The 21175-nt window shown below is 58.4% G+C and overlaps 1 protein-coding gene across 4 annotated transcripts in view; it reads left to right on the forward strand.

The window, feature by feature from the left end:
- The first annotated feature begins 4177 nt into the window (after nucleotides 1–4177).
- The window catches only part of Arid3a (AT-rich interaction domain 3A), a 30300-nt gene continuing 13302 nt past the window's right edge, over nucleotides 4178–21175 (forward strand). The window contains exons 1-3 of one of the 4 annotated variants that reach the window (XM_040739106.1): nucleotides 4178–4467; nucleotides 7896–8545; nucleotides 9070–9382. In XM_040739106.1, the coding sequence (XP_040595040.1) occupies nucleotides 8157–8545; nucleotides 9070–9382 (702 nt within the window). In that variant the 5' untranslated portion in view covers nucleotides 4178–4467; nucleotides 7896–8156. Of the gene's footprint in view, nucleotides 4468–4519; nucleotides 4614–7658; nucleotides 7774–7895; nucleotides 8546–9069; nucleotides 9383–21175 lie in introns of those variants that run through there. The other 3 variants (XM_005083336.4, XM_013122961.3, XM_040739105.1) reach the window with 3 other exon arrangements.

Raw genomic sequence — 21175 nt, forward strand, 5'->3', positions numbered from 1 at the left:
TTAACTGCTGAGTGGTCTCTCGGCCCCACCTTATGGTGCTAGCTCTGAGAGCAAGCCCTACTGTGTAGCCCCGACTGGCCTGGAGGAACTCACTTCCCAGCTCCTGAGCGCTGGGATGGAAGGGGAGGGGCAAACCTGGTCTGGCTGCACCCGGCTATGGAGGCGGGGTCTCTCCTGGACCCAGAGCTCAGTGATTCCTCCAGACTGGCTGGCCTGCAGCCCCACGAGTCCTCCTGCCCCACACCGGGTGCTGAGCTGCAGGTGGACCCGATCAGGCCTGGGCGCATGCCATCCACTAAGCCATTTCCCAGGGGGCAAAGTTTGAAGAAAAAAGGGTCATTTTGGCTCGTCCTGGTGTGCTCAGTATCATGGGAAGAGAAACCAAACATGGTTACTCACAGGGCCAGGAAGCAGAAGGGAACAGGGGTAAGGACCTTGTCATGTCCCCAAGACACACTTCCTCCAGTGAGGCCCCGGCTTCCACTCTGTCCAGATAGCCACTGCCTAATTACAAACCTATTGCTCTGGCCCTGGGGGTCCTTGTACCTGCCACCTGTTGGGAAGGAGGTCTGGGGGGGTGTTATGGGAAGGTCACAAATCTACACATTCAAGAACAGAGGTGGTGGTGCAGCCTTTAATCCCAGCACTCGGGAGGCAGAGGCGGGCGGATCTCTGTGAGTTCAAGGTCAGCCAGATCTACATATGGAGTTCCAGGACAGCCAGGGCTACACAGAGAAACCCTGTCTCCAAAAACCAAGCCAAACAAACACAGAGGAAAAGCCAAAGCCTCAGATGTAAATTCTGTAGAGAACCCTCCCCCAACAAAGTGATGACAGGAAAGACAAATGAGCCTCAATGCTGCGGCAGGTGGACCTCTAGGAGTTCTAGGCCAGCCAGGGCCACACAGTGAGACCCTGGATCTATTTGATTGTTGCTTTTCTAGGCAGGGTTTCTCTGTGCAGCCCTGGCTGTCCTGGAGCTTGCTCTGCAGACCAGGCTGGCCTTGAGCTCTGAGAGCAGTCTGTCCCTGCTGTGCTGGGATAAACGTGACAGCTAGAGACCCTGGAAGGAGGGGAGTAAGGAGCATCTGGGGGAGTTGGGCGTGTGGCTCACTCCATGCCTAAAATCATCCCCAGATAGAGCACTTATCCAGCATGGATTCCACACCTAAAAGTAGAAGTAAAATCTGAAAATGAGCTGGGCAGTGGTGGTGCACACCTTTAGTCCTAGCTCTTGGGAGGCAGAGGCAGGCGGATCTCTGTGAGTTCGAGGTCAGCCTGGTCTACAGAATGAGTTCCAGGATAGCCATGGTTACACAGAGAAACCGTTTTTTTTTTAATGTTTATTTTATTTATTATGCATACAGTGTTCTGCCAGAAGAGGGCACCAGATCTCATCCCGGAATGCTGGGATTAAAGCCGTGAGCCACTACCCGGCCGCAAGAAACCATTTTTTAAAAAGATTTATTTATTACATATACAGTGTTTTTTCTACATCCCAGAAGAGGGCACCAGATTGAATTGTAGATGGTTGTGATCCACCATGTGGTTGCTAGGAATTGAACTCAGGACCTCTGGAAGAGCAGTCAATGCTCATAACCCCTGAGTCATCTCTCCAGCCCCAGGACACCATTTTTATTTATTTATTTATTTATTTATTTATTTATTTATTTTTATTAGTATTTTTTTTTGGTTTTTCGAGATAGGGTTTCTCTGTTTTTTTTTTTTTTTTTTTTTTTTTTTTGGTTTTTCGAGACAGGGTTTCTCTGTGGCTTTTGGAGGCTGTCCTGGAACTCACTTTGTAGACCAGGCTGGCCTCGAACTCACAGAGATCTGCCTGCCTCTGCCTCCTGAGTGCTGGGATTAAAGGCGTGTGCCACCAATGCCTGGCTTCTCTGTATTGTTTTGGAGGCTGTCCTGGAGAGACACCATTTTTTTTTTTTTGTTTTGGTTTTTCGAGACAAGGTTTCTCTGTGGCTTTGGAGGCTGTCCTGGAACTCGCTCTGTAGACCAGGCTGGCCTCGAACTCACAGATATCTGCCTGCCTCTGCCTCCCGAGTACTGGGATTAAAGGTGTGCGCCACCAACGCCCGGCGAGAGACACCATTTTTAAAACTGAAAAAAATTGAGGCCAGGCTGGACCGACAGCCTCCAAAACAATACAGAGAAACCATGTCTCGTAAAAAACCAAAAAAAAAAAAAAAAGAGAGAAAATGGTATGACTGTGACAGAGTAATTTAAACTTCATAATAAACAGAAGGATCATGAGTTTCAAACCCATCATGGGCTACAAGTTGACACCCGCTCTGAACAGAAAAAGCTATGCAGGAGAAAAACAACTTCAGGTCTCAAGTTTCTCCAAAGCTAACTTGGGAAACTGTTTTTTAAGTGCAATAGCACCACCTGGCGGCCACTCAAAACTTGACGAGGACCCCCCCCCCCTTCCATGCTGAGTTCTTCCTGGGCGTAGTTTCGCCGGCTCCCGGCAGGGGGTGTGCACGTCCTGCGAAACCAGTCTGAGGCCGTTCAAGACCCCGGAGATGGGGCATTTGGGCCCTAGGAGGCAGTTCATTGTGCTCGCCATCTGGACCCTAGGCTAAATATATCCCTGCCATAAATGGGACCAGGACCAGCAGGTATTGGTATTTGTATTTAAAGGTTCTTTCTATTAAAAAAATACTAAAAAAAAAAAATGCCGGGCAGTGGTGCACACCTTTAATCCCAGCAGAGCAGAGGCAAGCAGATCTCTATTAGTTCGAGGCCAGCCTGGTCTAGAGAGCGAGCTCAGGGACAGGCTCTAAAGATACACAGAGAAACCGAATAAATAAATACCAAGAACAGTATTTTGAGGGCCCGCAACATGGCTCAGTAGGTAAAAAGGCACTTGCTAGAAAGTGGCATCCTAAATTGGATACCCAGAATCCACACAAATGTCGAAGCAGAGAACCTACTGGTCAGTTGTCCTCTGACCTCTATGAATGTGCCGTGGTAGCCCCTCTCCGACATATGAGCAGGCCCCCCCCACACACACACAGATGAAAAACTATTAATTTGCCAGGCGTGGCAGTACATGCTTTTTAATCCCAGAACTCATGGAGGCAGAGGCAGACAGAGCTCTGTGAGTTCAAGCCCAGCCAGGTCTTCACAGCCAGCTAGGGCTGCTCACGTGGTTCATGGTTAGACTCCCTTGGCGTATACACTTACACCATAGTTACACACAGAAAGTAGCAGGCATATGTAGTTGTGGCTGCCTTCATTATCAGGGTGCTTCCAAACTCACAGGGGACCCAGGAGATGTTTAGAGTTGGGGTCAGGTGCTCGTCCTCATCGCGCGGGTTGAGAGCGTGAGGTCTGCAAGCCCGAAGCTGGGGAGGGACCTGGGCAGGCACCCGGGGCCACGCCCCAGCAGGTCAAGGTGTCTCCAAGTCTGAAGGCGAAGTCTGCCGCCACCTGCAAGCTTTGAGCCTCAGGTTCCACGCAGCTGCTGCCGTCCCGGGGACTGGCCCAGAGTCACCCCACTTCACCAGACTTACCCCTCCCTAAAAGTGCCTTTAGAGGGGCAGGCTGCTCGAGAGCCTCCCTAACAGTCCAGCAAGGGACCCGAGCACCGCAGAAGGGGGGGCTGCCCTGAGCATGGCGTTATCCACTAGGGTCGCCTAAACTCTTGGCTGAGTTCCACCATGCCTCAGTTTCCCATTCTGCAAAACGGGGGCCTCAGAAGCCCGCACTCTACGGAGATGCGCTGGGCGGACCGCGGCAGGCACTTGGCTGGGTCGGCTAGAAGCTGGCCCTCCGGTCCCTCGCTCCTAGGCGGGGGCGTCACGGTTCCTCGCATTTCCTCGAACGCGCGCGCAGCCCAACTCCGTGCTTTTGCGCACGCAGCGCACCCCCCCTCCCGCGTCCCCGCCCCCGCAACTCAGGCCTCTCCCGGGTTTTTAAGCCCATTTCAGAGTCGCGGGACCCAAGCTGGAAAGGTGTGGACAGCGTAGTGGGCAGGAGCTCGGCTGATCCATCTCTCGTTCCGGGTGAAACCGGGAAACGACCGGGGACTCCGGTGTGTCTCCGCTCCAGGGTGGGGGTGAAGAACCTCGGTAACTCTCCCGGATCCCCTCGGCGGGGCTCTCGTGGCCCCGCCCTCCCGCTCGCGGCCTCTGCGCCGTGGGCTGCGGCGAGCACTTTGCGCACAGTCCCTAAGCTGGGGGCGGGGCGTCCCTCGGTCTCGTTCCCCCTTCCTTTTATTATTTATTATCATTTAAAGGGGCCGCGACCTGAAGTTTTCCGTCCACTCCGTCGCGGCTCTCCAGCTCCCCCTCCGCCTCCTCCCACCGTGGGCGTCCTCAGATTGAGTTGCAGCGGGGCGGGAGCGGGGGACACCCCGGAGAGGTGTCCTAGGAAAGCTTGGAAAGGGGGACCCTGGAGAGACACCCACTACCTCCTGCGTCCCCGGGGCTGCTGAATCACCGGCGAGGTATTTGCATCTGAGAGCAATTTGTCACACGGCGATTCGTCTGCCGGGTGGGGGAGGGGCGGGGCGGGGGGGGGCCGGTCGCGCGCGGAGACCTCGTCCCTATCCGATCCGGACGGATGGAGGTGTAGACGCGGCCCGGAGACTCGGTGAGGCGGGTGACCCCGGGGCCAGGAGCGTGCACCGGGCACCAGGGGGAGGCCAAGGGCGGGGAGAGGCCGCCGGGGGCCACCGCCGGGGTGGACTCTGGGCTCCGGGCACCGGGGCTTGCGACCCCCCGGGCCACCCCGAGCGGTCGGACGGTCAGGCCTTCAGCAGCGCGGCTCCAGCAGGCTCCCCTAGGGGTGGCAGCGTCGGGCCCCCTGGAAACCGACGATTGCGGGGTCTCCAAAGTTGGACAGAGACGCGCGTGTGGGGGTGTGGGGCTCCGTAGGCGACGCTACCGGATCAGGCTGGGGCGGCTGTCGCGGCCGCAGACCTCGGAGACCTCCATCCGGTACGCGAGTGTTCGGGCGCGCGGGGGTCGCGAGTGCGCGCTGTCCCCCGGCGGAAGGAAACGGACCCGGGGTGTGCGTGTGTACACGCGTGTGCGCGTGTGTACGCGCGCGGGGACTGGGGGCCGCGCTCTGGAGACTTCATTCGGCCTTTTCTTAAGAAACGTGTTTTTAATGTTTGGAGCTGGGATCTCACTGTGTGGTACAGGCTGACCTAGAACTCTGTTTAAAGCGCAGATTGGGCTGGAAGTCGAGGCCATCCCCCTGCCTCAGCTTTCCTTCCCGAGTGCTTGGGAAAATCCCAGGCCGGGCGCCGCCACGCCCCAGTGCCTTCAGTTCTATTTCTGCTCCAAATCTGTGTCTGTCGGGGTCTGCCCTCCCTCCCCCTCCGGGCCCGGGCTTCAGGGCACCCCTGGGGTCCCCTCTCCCCACGCGGGCTGCACCCATCCAGATCCCGCCCTCAGGGTCCCGCGGGGCCCCCTCACCCCCCGGACACAAAAGAGGGAGCCGGAAGCTCGGAGTGCGCGCGTGTGTGTCAACTCGCAGCGGGTTTGTCAAATACCTTCCGTTTTTTACGACTGGAGCAGCAGGGGTTCCCCCCAACCCCCCGGAGCTCGGTCTTTCCTAGAAGCCTTTGAAATCCCGACTGCGTTAGGGGTTTTTGTTTGTTTGTTTTGTTGTTGTTGTTTTACATTTGTCCTCTGACTACTCGGACTTACTGGAATGTTTTTGCACACGTCTCCTGGTGAGGGGGGGCACTGCCCTCTTTCCCAGCCCCCTCCCCAGCTCCTGCCCTTCCCCCTCCACCTCCCTGGGAGGAGAGCGGGGGCCCCTTTCGCCACCCTCGGGCCCTGGCCTTGCACAACTCCAAATAACCGTGTTTTGCAAGGCCTGGCCGAGCTGGTGACCTCTCTCTCTCTCTCTCTCTCTCTCTCTCTCTCTCTCTCTCTCTCTCTCTCTCTCTCTCTCTCTCTCTCTCTCCCCTCCCTCTCCCTCTCCCCACTAAACCTGGAGGTGGGGGGGTGAGGGTGTGGCTCTGGGTCTCCTCCCAGCCCCCACCCCAGCCATATCCCCCCCACAAACACCAGCCGCCGAGCCCTGGCCGGCCCTGTGCCTCTGAGAATGTCATAAATTCAGGGTGGGGGCCCAAGGACAAAGAGCTGGACTGGAGGGCTGTCCAAGGATGGCCGACATCAGCTTAGGGGTGATGGCACCCCTGGGGGGCGGGCGGGCAGTGCTGGCTGGCCTAGGGGCAGCTCTGGGGTTCCCACCTACCCCCCTCCACCCACTACCCGCCCCAGCGGCGGAGGCCTGCCCGTTCCCCTCCCCCACCCAGCGGCCAGGAAGGGTCATTAAACCAAGCCAGTCTGGGAGGGGGGAGTCGGGGAGAGGGGCTTCCTCTAGCCTCTTCCTCGTGTGTCCCCCACCCACCCCAAAGAGGGGGTGTCACTCTCAGCGTTTCCGCAGTGGGGTGTGCTCAGCTCCAAGTTGTCAGGGGTGGGGGAAGGGTGGATGGGCCAAGCCGAACAGTGTCCAGAAATGTCCCCTCAGCACTTCTCGAGTCTCGCGGATGGGGTGACCGGCGGCGGCAGGGTGTGGAGGGACTGTGTGAGTGCTGAGGCCGGGGTGGCCACGCCAGTGCCCGGGCCTCTAAAGTCTGACTGTCTTGGGAATCCTAGACTGACAGGAGTCCCTTGGGGCCGCCCGCCTCGCCTGCCACACTTCTACTGGAAGCCTCACAGTTTGGGTGACCAGACGTCTAGGGAAGGCAGCCCTGGTCTCCGTGGAGACCCACAGGGTCTGCACTGCAGGGGTCCCCTGGGCCGAGGGCCTGGTGACCAGAATGTCACCAGTGTGTGAACAGCAGCCAGGACCCCTCAGCTGTCCCTCCTCACAGCCCAGGGGTCAGTCACAGGGTAATGTCTGGACTTTGGGGTTCAGGTTAGGCTGAGGGTGACCTGAAGCCCCCCCAGTTTGGTAGGTGGACTGTACTTTCTCCTCCCCCAGGATCCCTTGATTTCAGGCCTGCTGCTTCTGCCCGCTGTTTTATTGGTTGCTTAGGGGGGGTTGAGGGTGTGGCCTGGGGCAAGGTGGGGCCTGGGTCCCTGCTGGCTTCTGGAAGTCCCACCAGGGCTCCCTGGCCAGGACAGAGTGCCATATTCTGGGACATTTCCCCCCTTGGAGCCGTGTAAACTAGTAACCCCAGATGTTCTCTGCAGAGAGCGGCACAGGACACTCTGCCTCCCCCAAGCCTTAGCCTGGGTGAACACCTAGACTTCCGTTTCCCCTCTGCAGCGCACAGGCCGTGCTCCCATTACCCCATCACCTGCAGGCCGTGCTCCCGTTACCCCATCACCTGCAGGCCGTGCTCCCGTTACCCCTATCACCTGCAGGCCGTGCTCCCGTTACCCCCATCACCTGTAGGGTGCCCACCCTGTGCCGGCCCTCCCAAGTGTGACATGGTGGGCACCGATGCCACAGAGCTGGGTAGATCCAGACCCATCGGCCGGCAGAGGTTCTCTGAGAAAGCGAGGCGCGGTTCCCGCCTGTGCACCGCAAGTATACAGTTCTGGCCAGAGTTCCCAGGGCCTCTCCTGCCAAGCAACGTGGAGAAGGTAGAGCCAGAATGCAGAACCCACGGGCACTCTGGAGTCTAGAACGGGGTACAGCCAATAAGAAAGTAGGGACATCAGGCCCCTCCCCCACAGTTCTGCTTATGGGACAATAACCCACAGTGTCCCTGGTGGGCCTAACCGGAGGGGACCCAGAGATTCCCTGGGTGTCCACTGCAATGACCCTGCAGGCCAGTGGATAGGTAGGGCGTGCCCTGAGCAGGTGTGAGGGATTCTCCCATCAGCCTTTGCTGTCAACTTGTGAGGAAGGATGTGTCCTTGGGGCACAGGTGTGATCTGACCTCATCTCTGCTGTGTCCCCTAGGAGTCTGCTAGCACTTGAATGAGCCTGATACAAGCTCCCACCCCTGGGTGCCCGACGTGACAACAGGAGCCCATTGGTCACCCCTGGCATGCTCCACCAGCCCTCAGCCTGAGTCCGTGGCCCCCGCCCCCGCCGGCCGCCACCCTGCACTGTCCGGGCTCCCCCGAGGCCCCCACGCTGCAGTGCGGCCGAGACCCTTCCCCGAAGGGGCCGCCCCCGCCGCCCACCCCTGGTGCCCGGGGTGGGCCACCCCGCAGGGCCATGAAGCTGCAGGCTGTGATGGAGACTCTCATTCAGAGGCAGCAGCGTGCCCGGCAGGAACTGGAGGCCCGGCAGCCGCCGCCCCCACCGCCTGAGCCCACCAGCGCCCGGGCTCGGACTGCTGTGACAGACGAGGACAGGGAGCCCGAGAACGCCCGGATGCATAGGACGCAGATGGCCGCGCTGGCTGCCATGCGGGCCGCCGCCGCCGGCTTGGGACACCCGTCCTCCCCCGGTGGCTCCGAGGACGGGCCTCCTGGCTCAGAAGATGAAGACACAGCCCTTGAAGGGACTCTGAGTTCACCTGCCCTGCGTGGAAGAGGCCGGGAGGGGCCGGGACACGCTGAAGGAGACGGGCATTTGCTGGACCTCGGCTTCGATGGTGACCCGTGAGTTGGGGTTGGGGAGGCGTCTGCTGTGTTTTCATGCGTCTGAGAAGTGTGCGGGGAGCCTGAGGGGGTTACTGAGGGGACGCTGCGCTGAGCAGGTGTTTGCTGAGTGAGCCTGCAGTCCTTGGGGGTCCTCCACACAGGGAGACTCTGTGCTCTGGGGTTGTGCCAAACGCTGTGGAGAGAATTAGGCTGAGGTGTGGGGGAGGGGCGGGCTTTGACAGAAGGTACCAGAAGGATGGCAGAGCACTGTTTACAGCGAGCCTAGCGCTAGCAGTCCCACGTGCAGAGGTCCTAGGTCAACCTTGGAGGAGGTGTGTCGGGGCCCTCGTTAAGAGCTTGTTGGGGGGGGTAAAGTGGGGTGTGGGCAGGGACCTACCCGGGGCCCTGAGAGGCCTGTGGCTGTTCCTGTTTGCAGGGAGAGAAACTGAGGCAGGGGTAAGTGGGTGGGGTTGGCCTTGCCACTGAGACAAAGTGGCGCCTGCCTGTGTCCCTGCTGAGGGGGCTGTGTGTGTTCATTGCAGGAAACCCAAGTGGGAGGAGCAGGAGCTGGAAGACCTGGGGGAGGAGGAGGAGGAGGAGGAAGAGGAGGAGGAGGAGGACTTCGAGGAAGAGGAGGAGGAGGGTCTGGGCCCCCCAGGGTCTGCCGGCCTGGGCTCTGCAGGCCTGTTCACCCGCAAGGCCCAGCCCGCTCAGGCTTTCCGTGGAGATGGTGGTCCCAAGATGCTGGGTGGCCCTGAGCGCCTGGGACCTGGCCCTGCCCACCCCCCCCCCACGGCATCCCAGATGCCACCAGCGGACCACGGAGACTGGACGTTTGAGGAGCAGTTCAAACAGGTAGGCCAGGGCTTTGGTCGCCGCGCCCCCCAGCTGCAGGGGATCAGGCACTGCCGGGCAGTAGGGAGGCTCTGGTCCTGGGTATGGCTGAGGTGCACAGGCCAGGCCGGGACACGCCAGGGGAATATTGGGCACCGGGGACTCTGAGGTCTGTGTGGGCTCTGCGCGTCCTGCTGAGCAGGAAGGTGTCTTGTTGGTGTTGGGGGGGGCTTGGTATGTGAAGCGCTGTGCATGCATGGTACGGAGTTCAAATCCCCAAGCACCCATGTAAAACGCTGGGCACAGCAGTTGTAATTTCGGTCCTGGTGCTGGGAGATGGAGACAGAAGATCCCTGGGGCTCGCTGGCCAGTGAGCTCCAGGTTCGGTGCAAGACCTGCCTCAGAAATAACATGGAGAGCGAGCCCAGAGGGAAACTCCCAGCATCCATCGCGGCTTCACACTCAGGCCGCAGAGCACAGGAAGGTGGCTTGTCAACCTGAGACAAGGATGTAGAGCCCAGCTCTGGAGAGAGAGGGGGTCTGCAGAGCATGTGAGCTGGGCTACAGTGCCCAGGGGGCTAGGGCAGTGCTGGTCCAGGGTGGTGCCTAGGGACACTTGGTAGCTGCGGAATTGTGGGTGTCCAGGAGCCGGCAGGAGCTGGGGCACCGAGGCTCGTGGTAGGTGGTTCCAGAGGTGCTGGCGCGCTGGTTGGCGAGGTGGGGGGTGTCCGTGGGACCCCCACACAGACTTCCTGGGCCCGGGAGTGGCATGGAGGAAGCTCAGACTGCCCTAGCCCTTCCCTGCAGGCGGCCAGGCGGGAGGAAGTGGCCGGCCTTTGAAGTCAGCAGGCCGATGGAAACCAGATGGTTGGCCTGCCGGGCTAGAGCCTGCATTCCAGCCTGGCCAGCTGGCCCAGCCGACCCCCGGGTGTGTGGCCAGGGTGGAAACCGGCTCCCGGGCTGGCTCCAGGGCCAAGTCTTGTGTGGCCTACGAGGTGGCCCCAGAGGTTGGCTGAGGACTCCAGATGTTCCCTGTGTGACAGAGCTGATCGGAATGGCTTCAGGAGGTGACCTGAGCTCTGCTGTTGGGGGCCCAAGGAACAGGCCCGGGGTCCCCCTTAGGATGCAGAAGTGAATGCCTGGGAAAACATGGAGCTGAGGCATAACCAGGGGCGCTCAGGTTAGGTTAGCATCTGTGCTTGTGGGGCAAGACAGGTGACAGCTCTGTTCTGGTGTCACAGCCGTGCAAAGGCCCTGGGGCGCGAAGAGTAGTTTCGAGGAACTCGAGAGGAGGTTAACCCTCTGCGCCCTCTCAGTGCCTGCAGAGACAGGGCCCAGGCTGGGCGGGGCGGCCTCGCCCTCCGTCTCTGCTTCTCGCCCTGGCGTGTGTGTCGGGCAGCCTGCCAGTTGACCTGTCAGATGGACATCACTGCTCCTGGGTGTGGCCCCGCCCCGCCCTAGGCCTGGAGGTGGCTGTGGGCTTCAAGACTGGGCCTCGTATCCCCCAAGGAGGTTCCCGATAAACATATCAAACATAAAAGTGTTTGGCTGGGTGTGTGTGGGCTGCACCTCACTCTGTGCCTTGGTTTCCCTGGTTAGTACAGGAGTGGCCTGGGCCGTCCTGTGTGCATTTTACAAAGGAGTTGACTGACAGGTGTGTCGCACAGAGGCCTTTAGTTGTTAGTTCTCAGGGGATGTGCTTGTCACGGTGTGTGCATCACCTGCCTCTCGAGGGCACGCTTAGTTTATTAGTTTTCCTGACATGTGCTCGGTGCCCCGGTGCCAAGCAAGTGGGGCGTGCCCGTGCTACTCTGCCACAGCCATGGCCACGATCTGTAGGTACCCCCATTCGCATTACCAGATCCCACGGCTCTGCGCTGGTCATACATGAATAGGGCAGCAGGGCTAGGGTTGGCTGCTCCAAACCCAGCCCCAGGGCAGCGAGACAAAGGGGGGGCCTCAAGAGCCGTTGTTGAGACCTTTTTGGGGGACATCCTGGCTCAGGGTCAGAGGTCATGCAGAGACCCAGCCTGTGCAGGGGACTTTGTGCATCTAGAGATGGGGAAACTGAGGACAGAGGGAGCCAGGAGCCCCAGCTCAGATCTAATGGGAGACTAGAGAAAGCACCCCGGTCACCAGACATAGAGAGAAATGTACACAAAGCATGGGGAGACGGGGTAAAAATGTCCACATGCAAGCATGAGGACCTGAGTTCAGATCCCAGGGGCCCACATAGAAAGCCAGGCACGCGCATCCGTTACCCCGAGGGTTGGGAAAGGTGAGAACGGATCTCTGCTGGGGAATCAGCTGGGCGAAGGTCCTGGAAAACAGCTGTGAGGCAGGACCAGAGCTGGCTGGGTTTGGAGATGGTGTCCGTCTGTGCCCGGGACTCCTCCTCTAACACATTGCTCCCTGCTGGCCTGGCACCTGTGCAGTCTGTGTCAACCGTGGTCCAGCCAGCCCCACAGATGTCAGCCCCAGGTCCGGCCTGTGTTGACTCTGGCGTCTGCCCTACTCCCTTCCTGGCACGTGGCGGTGCTGGCTGGCCGGCCGCTTGGCACTGTCTCCGCGTCTTCCTTCCAGTCTTGGCCACGTCTGACTTCCACCAGCTGAGCCCGGCAGCCGGATCCACCCTGGCTGTGGGTCTGAGGACGGGACTCCAGGCCTCCGCCAGGGGCTGGGATTAGGCTCTGGGCCTTCTGGCAACTGGGCGCACACCCTGCAGCCTTCCTGTCCCCCTGTGGCCACACCCGGGTTCAGAGCGGCCTCGCTGTGATTTTTCAAGCTGACATCTTTTGTGAGTGTGTTTGTTGTTTCTCTGAGACAGGTTTCTCTGTGTTGCTCTGGCTGTCCTGGAACTCGCTAGGTAGACCAGACTGGCCACAAGCTCACAGAGAACTATCTGCCTCCACCTCCCAAGTGCTGGGATCACAGGCACGCACCGCCACGCCCAGGTTTTTTTGGTTTTTTTGAGGCTGTCTTGCTTTTGTAGCCTGGGGCTGCTCTCCTGCCTCAGCCTCCCGGGTCTTGGGATAACAGACGTGCACCACTGTGCCTGGCTTTTAGCTCATTCGCGGATTCAAGATCCTAAACAAACAAAATTCCTGTCAAGTTCAGAATGTTTCGGTCCTTCCAGGCTCATCCCCGGACAGCATGGCCACTAGTCTCCTACACAGCTCCCTGCGTTCACTTCCGGACACTTCTGTGGCAGAGCCCCACACCTCGGGGGGCTGTCAGAGTCTCTCACAGAGCACAGTGCCCTCAGGGCCCTCCTCCGTGGTGTCATGGCTGTGTGTGTGTGGACTGCTATGGCTGTGTAGTCCTCTGGCGTGTGTGTGTGGACTGCTATGGCTGTGTAGTCCTCTGGCTTGTGTGTGGACTGCTCTGCGTGTCCATTCCATCCATGCCGGATGCAGGGCTGTTTCCACCTTTTGGCTCCTCGGTTTTCCCGTGGGTTTATTCTTGTTCCTCTTGGGCGTGTGCCTGGAGTGAAATTGCTAGGTAGAAGGGTAATCGGAAGGTGCCTGTTAGGAGCTCTGTAGACGGCCGCTGTCTGTCCGAGTTTCCCGTGTGCGCGGCCGTCCCTGTCCTTCCCCGGCCCCACTGTCATCTCCTGCTCACTCTGCCTGACCGCAGACACAAATGCCAGAAGGAAGCCCTGGGGTGGCACATGCTTGTCACAAGAGAGGCTGAGGCAGGAGCGTCGGGGAGTTCAAGGGCAGCCTGGGTTACAGGCAAAACCGTGTCTCAAAACTAAACCGGCAGGGTGGGGGCTCTGGCCTGCCGTGCACCAGGCATGGCGGTGCCCAGCTCATTCCAGACTTGGGAGTTGGAGGGAGCAGGGTCAGAAGTTCACACCTGAGCCATACGCGGGGTTCCCGAAACCCTGCTGCAAGAAAAGAAGCTAATGGGATCCCCGCTCGTTCTACAAGGAAGGGACTGTAGAGGGGAAACTGAGGCACAGGATGGTCATAGTCCCACGTACGAAGGCTTCACTGTCCCTAACCTCTTGAGAGTCTGGCCTGTGGTGGACGGATGGATGGGACCTGGAAACTTCCGGTGCTGGGGAAAGCTGGCAGCCTGGCTTTCCCGCTTGAAGCAGTGAGTCCCTGGCAGGTCAGGGGTCAAGCATCGCTCTGAAACCTAGACCTCAGGCCTGGTGCTGTATCGAAACTGGGCAAACTCGCCATCCTCCTACCTCAGTATCCACCCCTCCAGCCTCCCCTCCTAACCCTGACACATTGCAAAACTTTTTCGTTTTTTGATTTTCGAGACAGGGTTTCTCTGTGTAGCTTTAGAGCCTATCTGGCCTCGAACTCACAGAGATCCGCCTGCCTCTGCCTCCCGAGTGCTGGGATTAAAGGGGTGCGCCACCAACGCCTGGCCCTAAAAAAATCTTTTTTAACGTTTCTTTATTTACTTCGTCCGGGCAGGGGCATGTGTGACAGAGCCTGTGTGGTGGTCAGAGGACTGCTTGTCACTTGCTTCGTGTGGGTGGGACAATTGAATCAGGTCACAGGGGTTGGCTGCCAGCCCTTTACCCTCAGAGCCTGCTTGCCCTCTCCTCTCCCTCAGAGTGTACTGCTAATTCCAGGGCAGCAGGCAGCCTTCCAGTGGAGAGGGAAAATGGAGGTGTCCAGGGAGGCTTCTGGCCTGAGGACAGCCACTCCTCCCTCACACAGGGAAATGGACAGCCGGCCAGGTGTTAGAGGTGGGAGTTCTGGGCGGGGCTGACAGGTCTGCTGTCACTGCCTCACGTGCCCTTATCCCTGTCACCTGGTGTGTCTGCCCCAGGCAGAACTTTCATGGCTACTGATAGTTTCCAACCTGGTCGCTCACACGCTCACATGTGCTCTCCTTCTGGATGTTGACACTGTGAGCTCTCTGGGGCCCAAGGCAGGAGGACTGGGAAGGGGATGGATGGGTGGTTCCCTCCCTGTCCTGCCTAGGGGGCACAGGCTGCAGGAGACAGGACACAAGAGGCCACTGACCAGACAAGAAAAACAGGGTCTACTTCTAGAAGCAGAACATTCTAGAAAACCAGAGTTATCCCTGGTGGGGCGGTGGAGGAGAGGTACCAGATGGACCTGGAGTCAGGGCCTGGTGGAGCCAGAGGGTGAAGGGTAGGCTAGCATTTTCGGGAGAGACCGGTGTGCCAGGCCACCCGGGAGACGGCCCAGAGGTCAGGCTCCTGGTTCCGAGGACAGTGTTGTCATTGTCATCGTTGTCTGGGGCGTGTCTCTGGGCTGACAGCCAATGTTGGCGATCGGCCCCAGCCCAGACTCTTCCCGGCCCGGGCTCAGGAACCCCAGGTACCTAGGACTTGGGGACTGGAGGTGCTGGGAAGCCCCCGGGCAGCCTCATCAAAGTCGCTGTGGCTGCTGGCTCTGAGCCAGCGAGCTGTGGCAGGCACAGGAGGGTGCCTGCCCGCCAGCCCTGGCACCGCGCCCCGGCCCGTGCCAACCCCCGGGAACCCTGCTGACTCAGCCGGAAGAACCTTATCTGGTCCCTGTGCCGCCAACTCGGCCACCGGGTCACTGCTGCCGGCCAGGCTCCCCACCCTGTGACCCGTTGCCAAGCGCCGTCCCGCCCCACGCTTTCTAATAACACACGCTGTGGTGGAGGGAGCGGTGTCCTCAAAGCTGCCATCCCCAAGAGGGTGTGGTGGCAGAGTTAGCACTGGACGTGTGCACAGACAGGACAGCATGGCCTAGTGGGCAGTTTCCACGGCTTTTGTGACTGGTTGCAGGGACCACGCCAGGCCACACGGGGAAATCTCCCAGTGTCTTTGCGTGTGTCTGCCACTTGGGCCAATAGTGTGTCTGTATGTGTATTCCTGTGTGTGTGTGTGTGTGTGTGTGTGTGTGTGTGTGTGTGTGTTATCTGTATGTATTTGTGTGTGTGTATTTGTGTGTGTGTGTCTGTTGTCTGTGTGTCTATGTGGTGTGTGTATGTGTGTATATGTCTATGAGGGTATGTGTTTGTATATTTTTTGTTTGTTTGTTTTTGACACAGGGTTTCTCTGTATTGTTTTGGAACCTGTCCTGGAACTCACTCTGTGGACCAGGCTGGCTTCAAACTCACAGAGATCCTCCTGCCTCTGCCTCCCGAGTGCTGGGATTGAAGGCGAGCTCCCCACCGTGTTTGCGTATGTATGTGTCTGTCTGTATGGTGTGTCTGTTGTGCTGTGTGAACCTCCAGGGCAAGGTGCATGCCCACCCTGGTCTGAGAGCATGGGTAGCAGTGAGATACTGTTAACGTCACCTTGCAGGTTGTGTGGTCACCAGTTCTAAAACGCCCTGGGCACACAGGTCTGCTGCCCACGTGGGCTGCATTGGGCAGGCGAGAGCAGCCTGTGGTGACTGAGGCATGAATGGAGGCTTGCTGGGGGCTCTTCCTGACCCCTGCCACAGTTTCCCTGCTTGCCACTGAGGGGGGTGGTGTCAAATTATACAAACAGTTGTCCTCAGCCAGAGAGGAGCCCAAGACTATAGAGGACATGTCACTTGGAAAGAGAGCTCTCAGCCCCCAGTGTGGCCCCTGACGGCTTTTAAGCATGACCAAGCTCTTCCATTCTCAGAACTAGCCCAGGGACAGCCCGGTGTGGCCTGGTGGGTGGCATGCATGGGGTGGCAGTCACCCGCCCCTTCCCGGCTCGCCTGGCTGCGCATGACCAGGGGACAATTGGGGGTCACAGGGTTAAACGGTAACTAATGTGTCCATTGAAGGGCCTGGTCTGGGGACACGGCCTGGCCCTGTGGGTCCTTGGGGTGAGTGGCGGGCTAGTGGGGTCAGCTCCCCGGCCACCCCTGCAGATCTGCTTCCGGTCACAGACTCCAATGTGGTGAAGGCACTGGTAGGGGTGCGCTCTGCCTGCCACCCGGACAAGGGGCTTGTGACAGCCGCCCGCCCCGAGTCCCCACCTCACACACACCCATTCTAGGCTCGGGCAGTGACAAAGACGGGTGGCCAACTTTTTGTTTTTGTTTTTTGAAACAGTTTCTCTGTGTAGCCCTGACTGTCCTGGAACTCGCTCTGTAGCCCAGGCTGGTCTTGAACTCACAGAGATCCACCTGTCTCTGCCGCCCGAGTGCTGGGATTAAAGGCTGCGCCACCACTGCCCAGCTGAGGATTGCCATTTGGAAGCTGGGCTGCACAGTTTTTTTTTTTTTTTTTTTTTTTTTTTTGGTTTTTCGAGACAGGGTTTCTCTGTGGCTTTGGAGGCTGTCCTGGAACTCGCTCTGTAGACCAGGCTGGCCTCGAACTCACAGAGATCCGCCTGCCTCTGCCTCCCGAGGGCTGCTGCACAGTTATTCTTATCTCAGAACAGCCCAGACAGGGGGCTGGGGCTCAGCAGGTACAGGACTCAGTCAGTATGCTCGTGGTGGCCCAAGCTGTCATCCCAAGCACTGGGGAGGGAGAGGCAGGCGGAGCTCTGTGAGTTCGAGGCCAGCCTGCTCTACAGAGTGAGTTCCAGGACTGGCTTCAGAGCTAAAGAAACCCTGTCTGGAAAAACAAATAAACAAAGAAAGCATGGTGTAGGGATCTGTGGAGTGCGCTGGGGTAGGCCGGTGTCCACTGTCTGTGGGAGCGGGGTCCTGTCTGGGGGAGAAGGCGTGTCCTTGGCCTGGCCTAGGGAGCCACCTGTGTGCCCAGCCGTGCCTAGCATCTCCATCCGGGCTGGGTGATCCGTGGCTTTGTGTGTAGCCGTCATAGTGACTCTAAATCCTGTTGGTGGAACCTAGAGCCACAGGCTAGGCTAGGGTGTGGCCAGATAGGATGGGGGCTGGGGCACAGGAGTCTGACATTTATCTCGTCCCCCACCCCAGGGTATGCTGGGGGGGTTCACTCATCTGCCATCTTGTCTGTCTGTACCCAAGGCCTCCCCTCTCCTAACTCACCCTTTCTGCCTCCCCGCCTCAGTTTCCCGCTCTGTGAAACAGACAGGACTGACAGCCAGTGCACTGCTCGCTGGTGGCAGTCAGTTAGGCCCCGGCTAGTGAGGGTTTGTCTGCCCACGCCCGCTCCCGGGGAGAAGGTGCAGAGCGTGGAGTGGGCGCCGGCAGTGCCGGTCTGCGTTCATCCACCCCGGTTTTCCAGCGAAGCCGCTGCTGATGTGTGCCGGGGGCTCCCTGCAGCGGGGAGGGCGTGTTTGGAGCCACCACCTGCCCTTGGCTCCCTATGTGGGGACACTGGAACAGGGGGATACCTGTCCCCAAGTCCTGTCCTGAGAATCCAGTGTGACAGCCAGGGACCCTCAGGGACTCCGTGGCCAACAGGGAAGGCCGTTCTGGGCTCTGGGGGCTATACAGGAGTATAGCTGGAGAAACCAGGGGCTGAGGGGGTCTAGGCAGGGCGCCTCCTTGACCACGCCCCAGCTTAGTTTTTCACTCTGGTTTTGAGACAGGGTTTCCCTTACTGTCCCAGGCAGGCCTGGACTTACTGTGATCCTCCTGCCTCAGCCTCCCTAGAAGCTGGGATCACCGATTTGTGCCACGGTGTGTGGCATCTTTCAGATCTTGAGTCACCGTCTGGCATGCTCCCGAGTGCCAGGCATTGTCCTTCCCTTGTCTGTGAGGCTCCCCTGGGGGCTCCATCTTGGCTCCTGCCTGGTTAATTTTGTCTCTGTATTGGGGGTAAGGGCGGTCATCTTGGGGCGTTTCCACACAAGCTTCTTTGCACTTTCTGATGGGAGCTTATGCGCTGGCCACTGCCCCCATATTGATCTCTGGGCTTCCTGACCCCTGCGCCTCGGTTTCCCTGAGCATTTTTGTTCTCCACCCGGCCGTCTTCTTTGACCTTTGCTGTGTGCGTGTGTCTTGTGCTTAGTGTGGAGGCTCTGCGAACAGCCCCTCCCTTCACAGCGAAAGAGGCTGAGGTTCCCAGGCAGTCCCTGATCAGACCTGTAGTCTGCCAGGGAGAGAGAGGCAGGTTGGAGGTCTGCAGGTTCCGGTGCAGTCAGGAACCCAGGGGCCAGCATGTGTGGCAGCCGCTCCTGTGGCTCTGAGTGGTCATTTCAGAAGGACTATTAATATCTGCCTCGTGGGTGGGACACCCAGTGCGTTCTGAGGGGCGAGGGGCCAGCCGCCGTAGGAGGCAGCTGAACAGACAGATGTTTGACCCAGCCCAGAATCACTTCCCCAATTTCCTGAGAGCCAGAGCTGGGCCCCGGTGCCCACAGAACTGACGGGAAATGAAAGAGCGGGTGGCCAGCTTGAAGGGGAAGCCCCTAGTCCTCAGGTGCGCCCTGAGACCACCATGTGGACGAAAGAGCCCCAAGCCCTGGGCTAGCGAGAGATGGACATTCATGATGCCCTCGCGGGGCGGAGAATTCTTGCGCTGGCTCTTTTCCCCCCACAGGACTCTCCATTCCCACCCCCCCCACATCAGTTTCTGGGAAGAGACCCAGAGTCTCCTGCCCATTAGGTAACTGCTCACCCCTGATCATGTCCCCAGCTTCCTCACTGGGGGATTCTAGGCAGGGGCTCCACCCTGTATAGCATCCCTGGACCTCTCTTTTCACTAAGTTACCTAGGGTTGCCTTGAACCTGCAATCCTCCTGCCTTGGTCTTCTAGGAGACAGTCCTCTGCCGTCGTTAGAGTGCCCTGTCTTCCTGCTGTGATAATTTAGCCTCTGCTTTGGGCCTCGTCCTGTTGTGAGGTTTGGTATATATAACCCCATATACAGAGAGTGCTCAGTCATGCCTGCAAAACTCCTGGGCTTTCCAAATACGAAAAGAACAACCCTAGATCTCCAACCCGGTTTCCCTGTGCTCTGGCCAGCTGCCTCCTCCTCACTCCTGGCCATGGTAGGTAAACTGAGGCATGCCGAGGCAGGCAGGTGGGGAGTAGTAGCTCTGCCTCCCGAGTGCTGGGATTAAAGGCGTGGGCCGCCACCACCCAGCTTCATTCATTGATTTCTTAATCGTGCAGTCTACCTCAGGCGTCTCTGTGGCTTTTGACTCTTAGGATGTGTGCGGCCAGTCTCTTGCATGGCCTTTCCCATGGGAAAAAACTACCTCCTGGGGGTTTAATTACCCTGTTTCGTGTTTTGAGAAAGGGACTGACATAGTGCAGGCTGGACCTCAGACTTACTGTGATCTAGCCTTGAACTCCTGACCCTCCTGGCCTCTCTTTGCAGGAATGGACCTCGAGTTGGCTTTGAGACAGGGTCTCCCTGCGTAGCTCTGGGTGACCTGGAGATCATGGCCATCCTCCTGCCTTAGCCTCCTGCCAGGATGACAGTGTGCCCCACCACACCCTAGGTCTCCATGGAAAAGGACCAGTTGGTACCGTGTCATTCACAGATCACCTCTGCCTCAGTTTCCCCAAGTGAACAGTGGGTTCCAGGTGAACCCTGAGCACTCCTCAGTGGCAGAATGGGCTGCCCAGGGGGAGCTTCACACTGCCCCCAACGCTGAGTCATCTTGGTACCTGGGGCCTCACCGAGATGGGGGGAGGACCACATAGTGCTAACGCCCTGGGACAGGGCTGTGTGGAGACTCCAGTGTGAGCTTCCAAAAGCAGAGGCTCCCATGACGGAGGACAGCAGGCCTTGGGGGGGGGAGCCAGGGGAGACGTGGCCCAGTGGGAAGCTCCAAGCCCCTCTTCCATGGGCTGGGAAGACAGTGTTTGAGTGACTGTCCTGGTGGGGTTGGGAGTTTATGCAGGCGAGGGAGGAATATCACAGCTATTGTGTGGATGCTGGTTATAGACATTGTTGTGAGTCATGTCTTATCGAGAGCCTAAAAGACACAACACAGTCCAGATCCCCAAAGAGTATGGAGAGGGTAAGGGTTCCTGCCACCCAGAGACAGGTAGACAATGGACAAACGCTGTGGTCCATCCATTCACTGGAATATTACGTAGCCAGGAACAGGAGTGAGGTCCCCAATACAGGCTACAGTATGGAGGGACATGAGGACACTGTTCTTGGTGAGAGACCCAGACACAGAGGCCTCACAGTGTGTAAAAATGCCCAAACAGGCCAATACAGAGTTGAGAAGTAGGTACATGGGTGTCGGGCTGTACAAGGAATGAGGCATTTCCTTCTGTGTAGTGGAGTGTTCTGGAAGTAGATAGAGGTATGTGATTATATGTGATCTCAGACTTATATGCATAATGTTGTCCCCCCCAAAAGGCAGGTAATTAAATTTGTGTGGTGTGGTATGGTGTGTGTGTGTGGTGTGTGTGTGGTGTGTGCATGTGTGGTATGTGTGTGTGTGTGGTGTGTGTGTTTGTGTGTGTGTGTGTGGTGTGTGTGTGTGTGTGTTTTCATCCCTTGGGTGTGCAGTGATCCCCAGGGTCGGAAGAGGGCATCATGTCTCTTGGAACTGGAGTACCAGATGGTTTTGAACCTCCACGTGGATGCTGGGAACTGAATTCCAGGTCCTCTGGAAGAGCAGCCAGTGCTCTTAACCCCCGAGCCATCTCTCCAGCCTGTTTGGTTTCTGAGACAGGGTTTCTCTGTGTAGCCCTGGCTGTCCTGGAACTCACTCTGTAGATGAAGCTGGCCTTGAACTCAAAGATTCACCTGCCTCTGCCTCCTGAGTGCTGGGATTACAGGAGTGCGCCACCACACCTACTCAAAGAAAGCCATTTTAAAAACCCCACACAGAGAGGGGTGCACACGGGACAGTTTGGTTTCATCCATTCATTCCTGCCAAGTGGGCAGAGACACCCAGCTAGCTTTGCTGAGTTGCCCCTCACCTGGGGGCGAGTTGCTGACTCAAATCTGATCCACGTTTCATGATCACTAAAGAGGAAAACAGCTTGAGTTCCCACAGCAGGCACGAATGTGCCTTTAAAACGCCT

This window comes from Mesocricetus auratus, unplaced genomic scaffold (genome assembly GCF_017639785.1).
Source record: "Mesocricetus auratus isolate SY011 unplaced genomic scaffold, BCM_Maur_2.0 Super-Scaffold_100676, whole genome shotgun sequence".
NCBI classification, from domain to species: domain Eukaryota; kingdom Metazoa; phylum Chordata; class Mammalia; order Rodentia; family Cricetidae; genus Mesocricetus; species Mesocricetus auratus.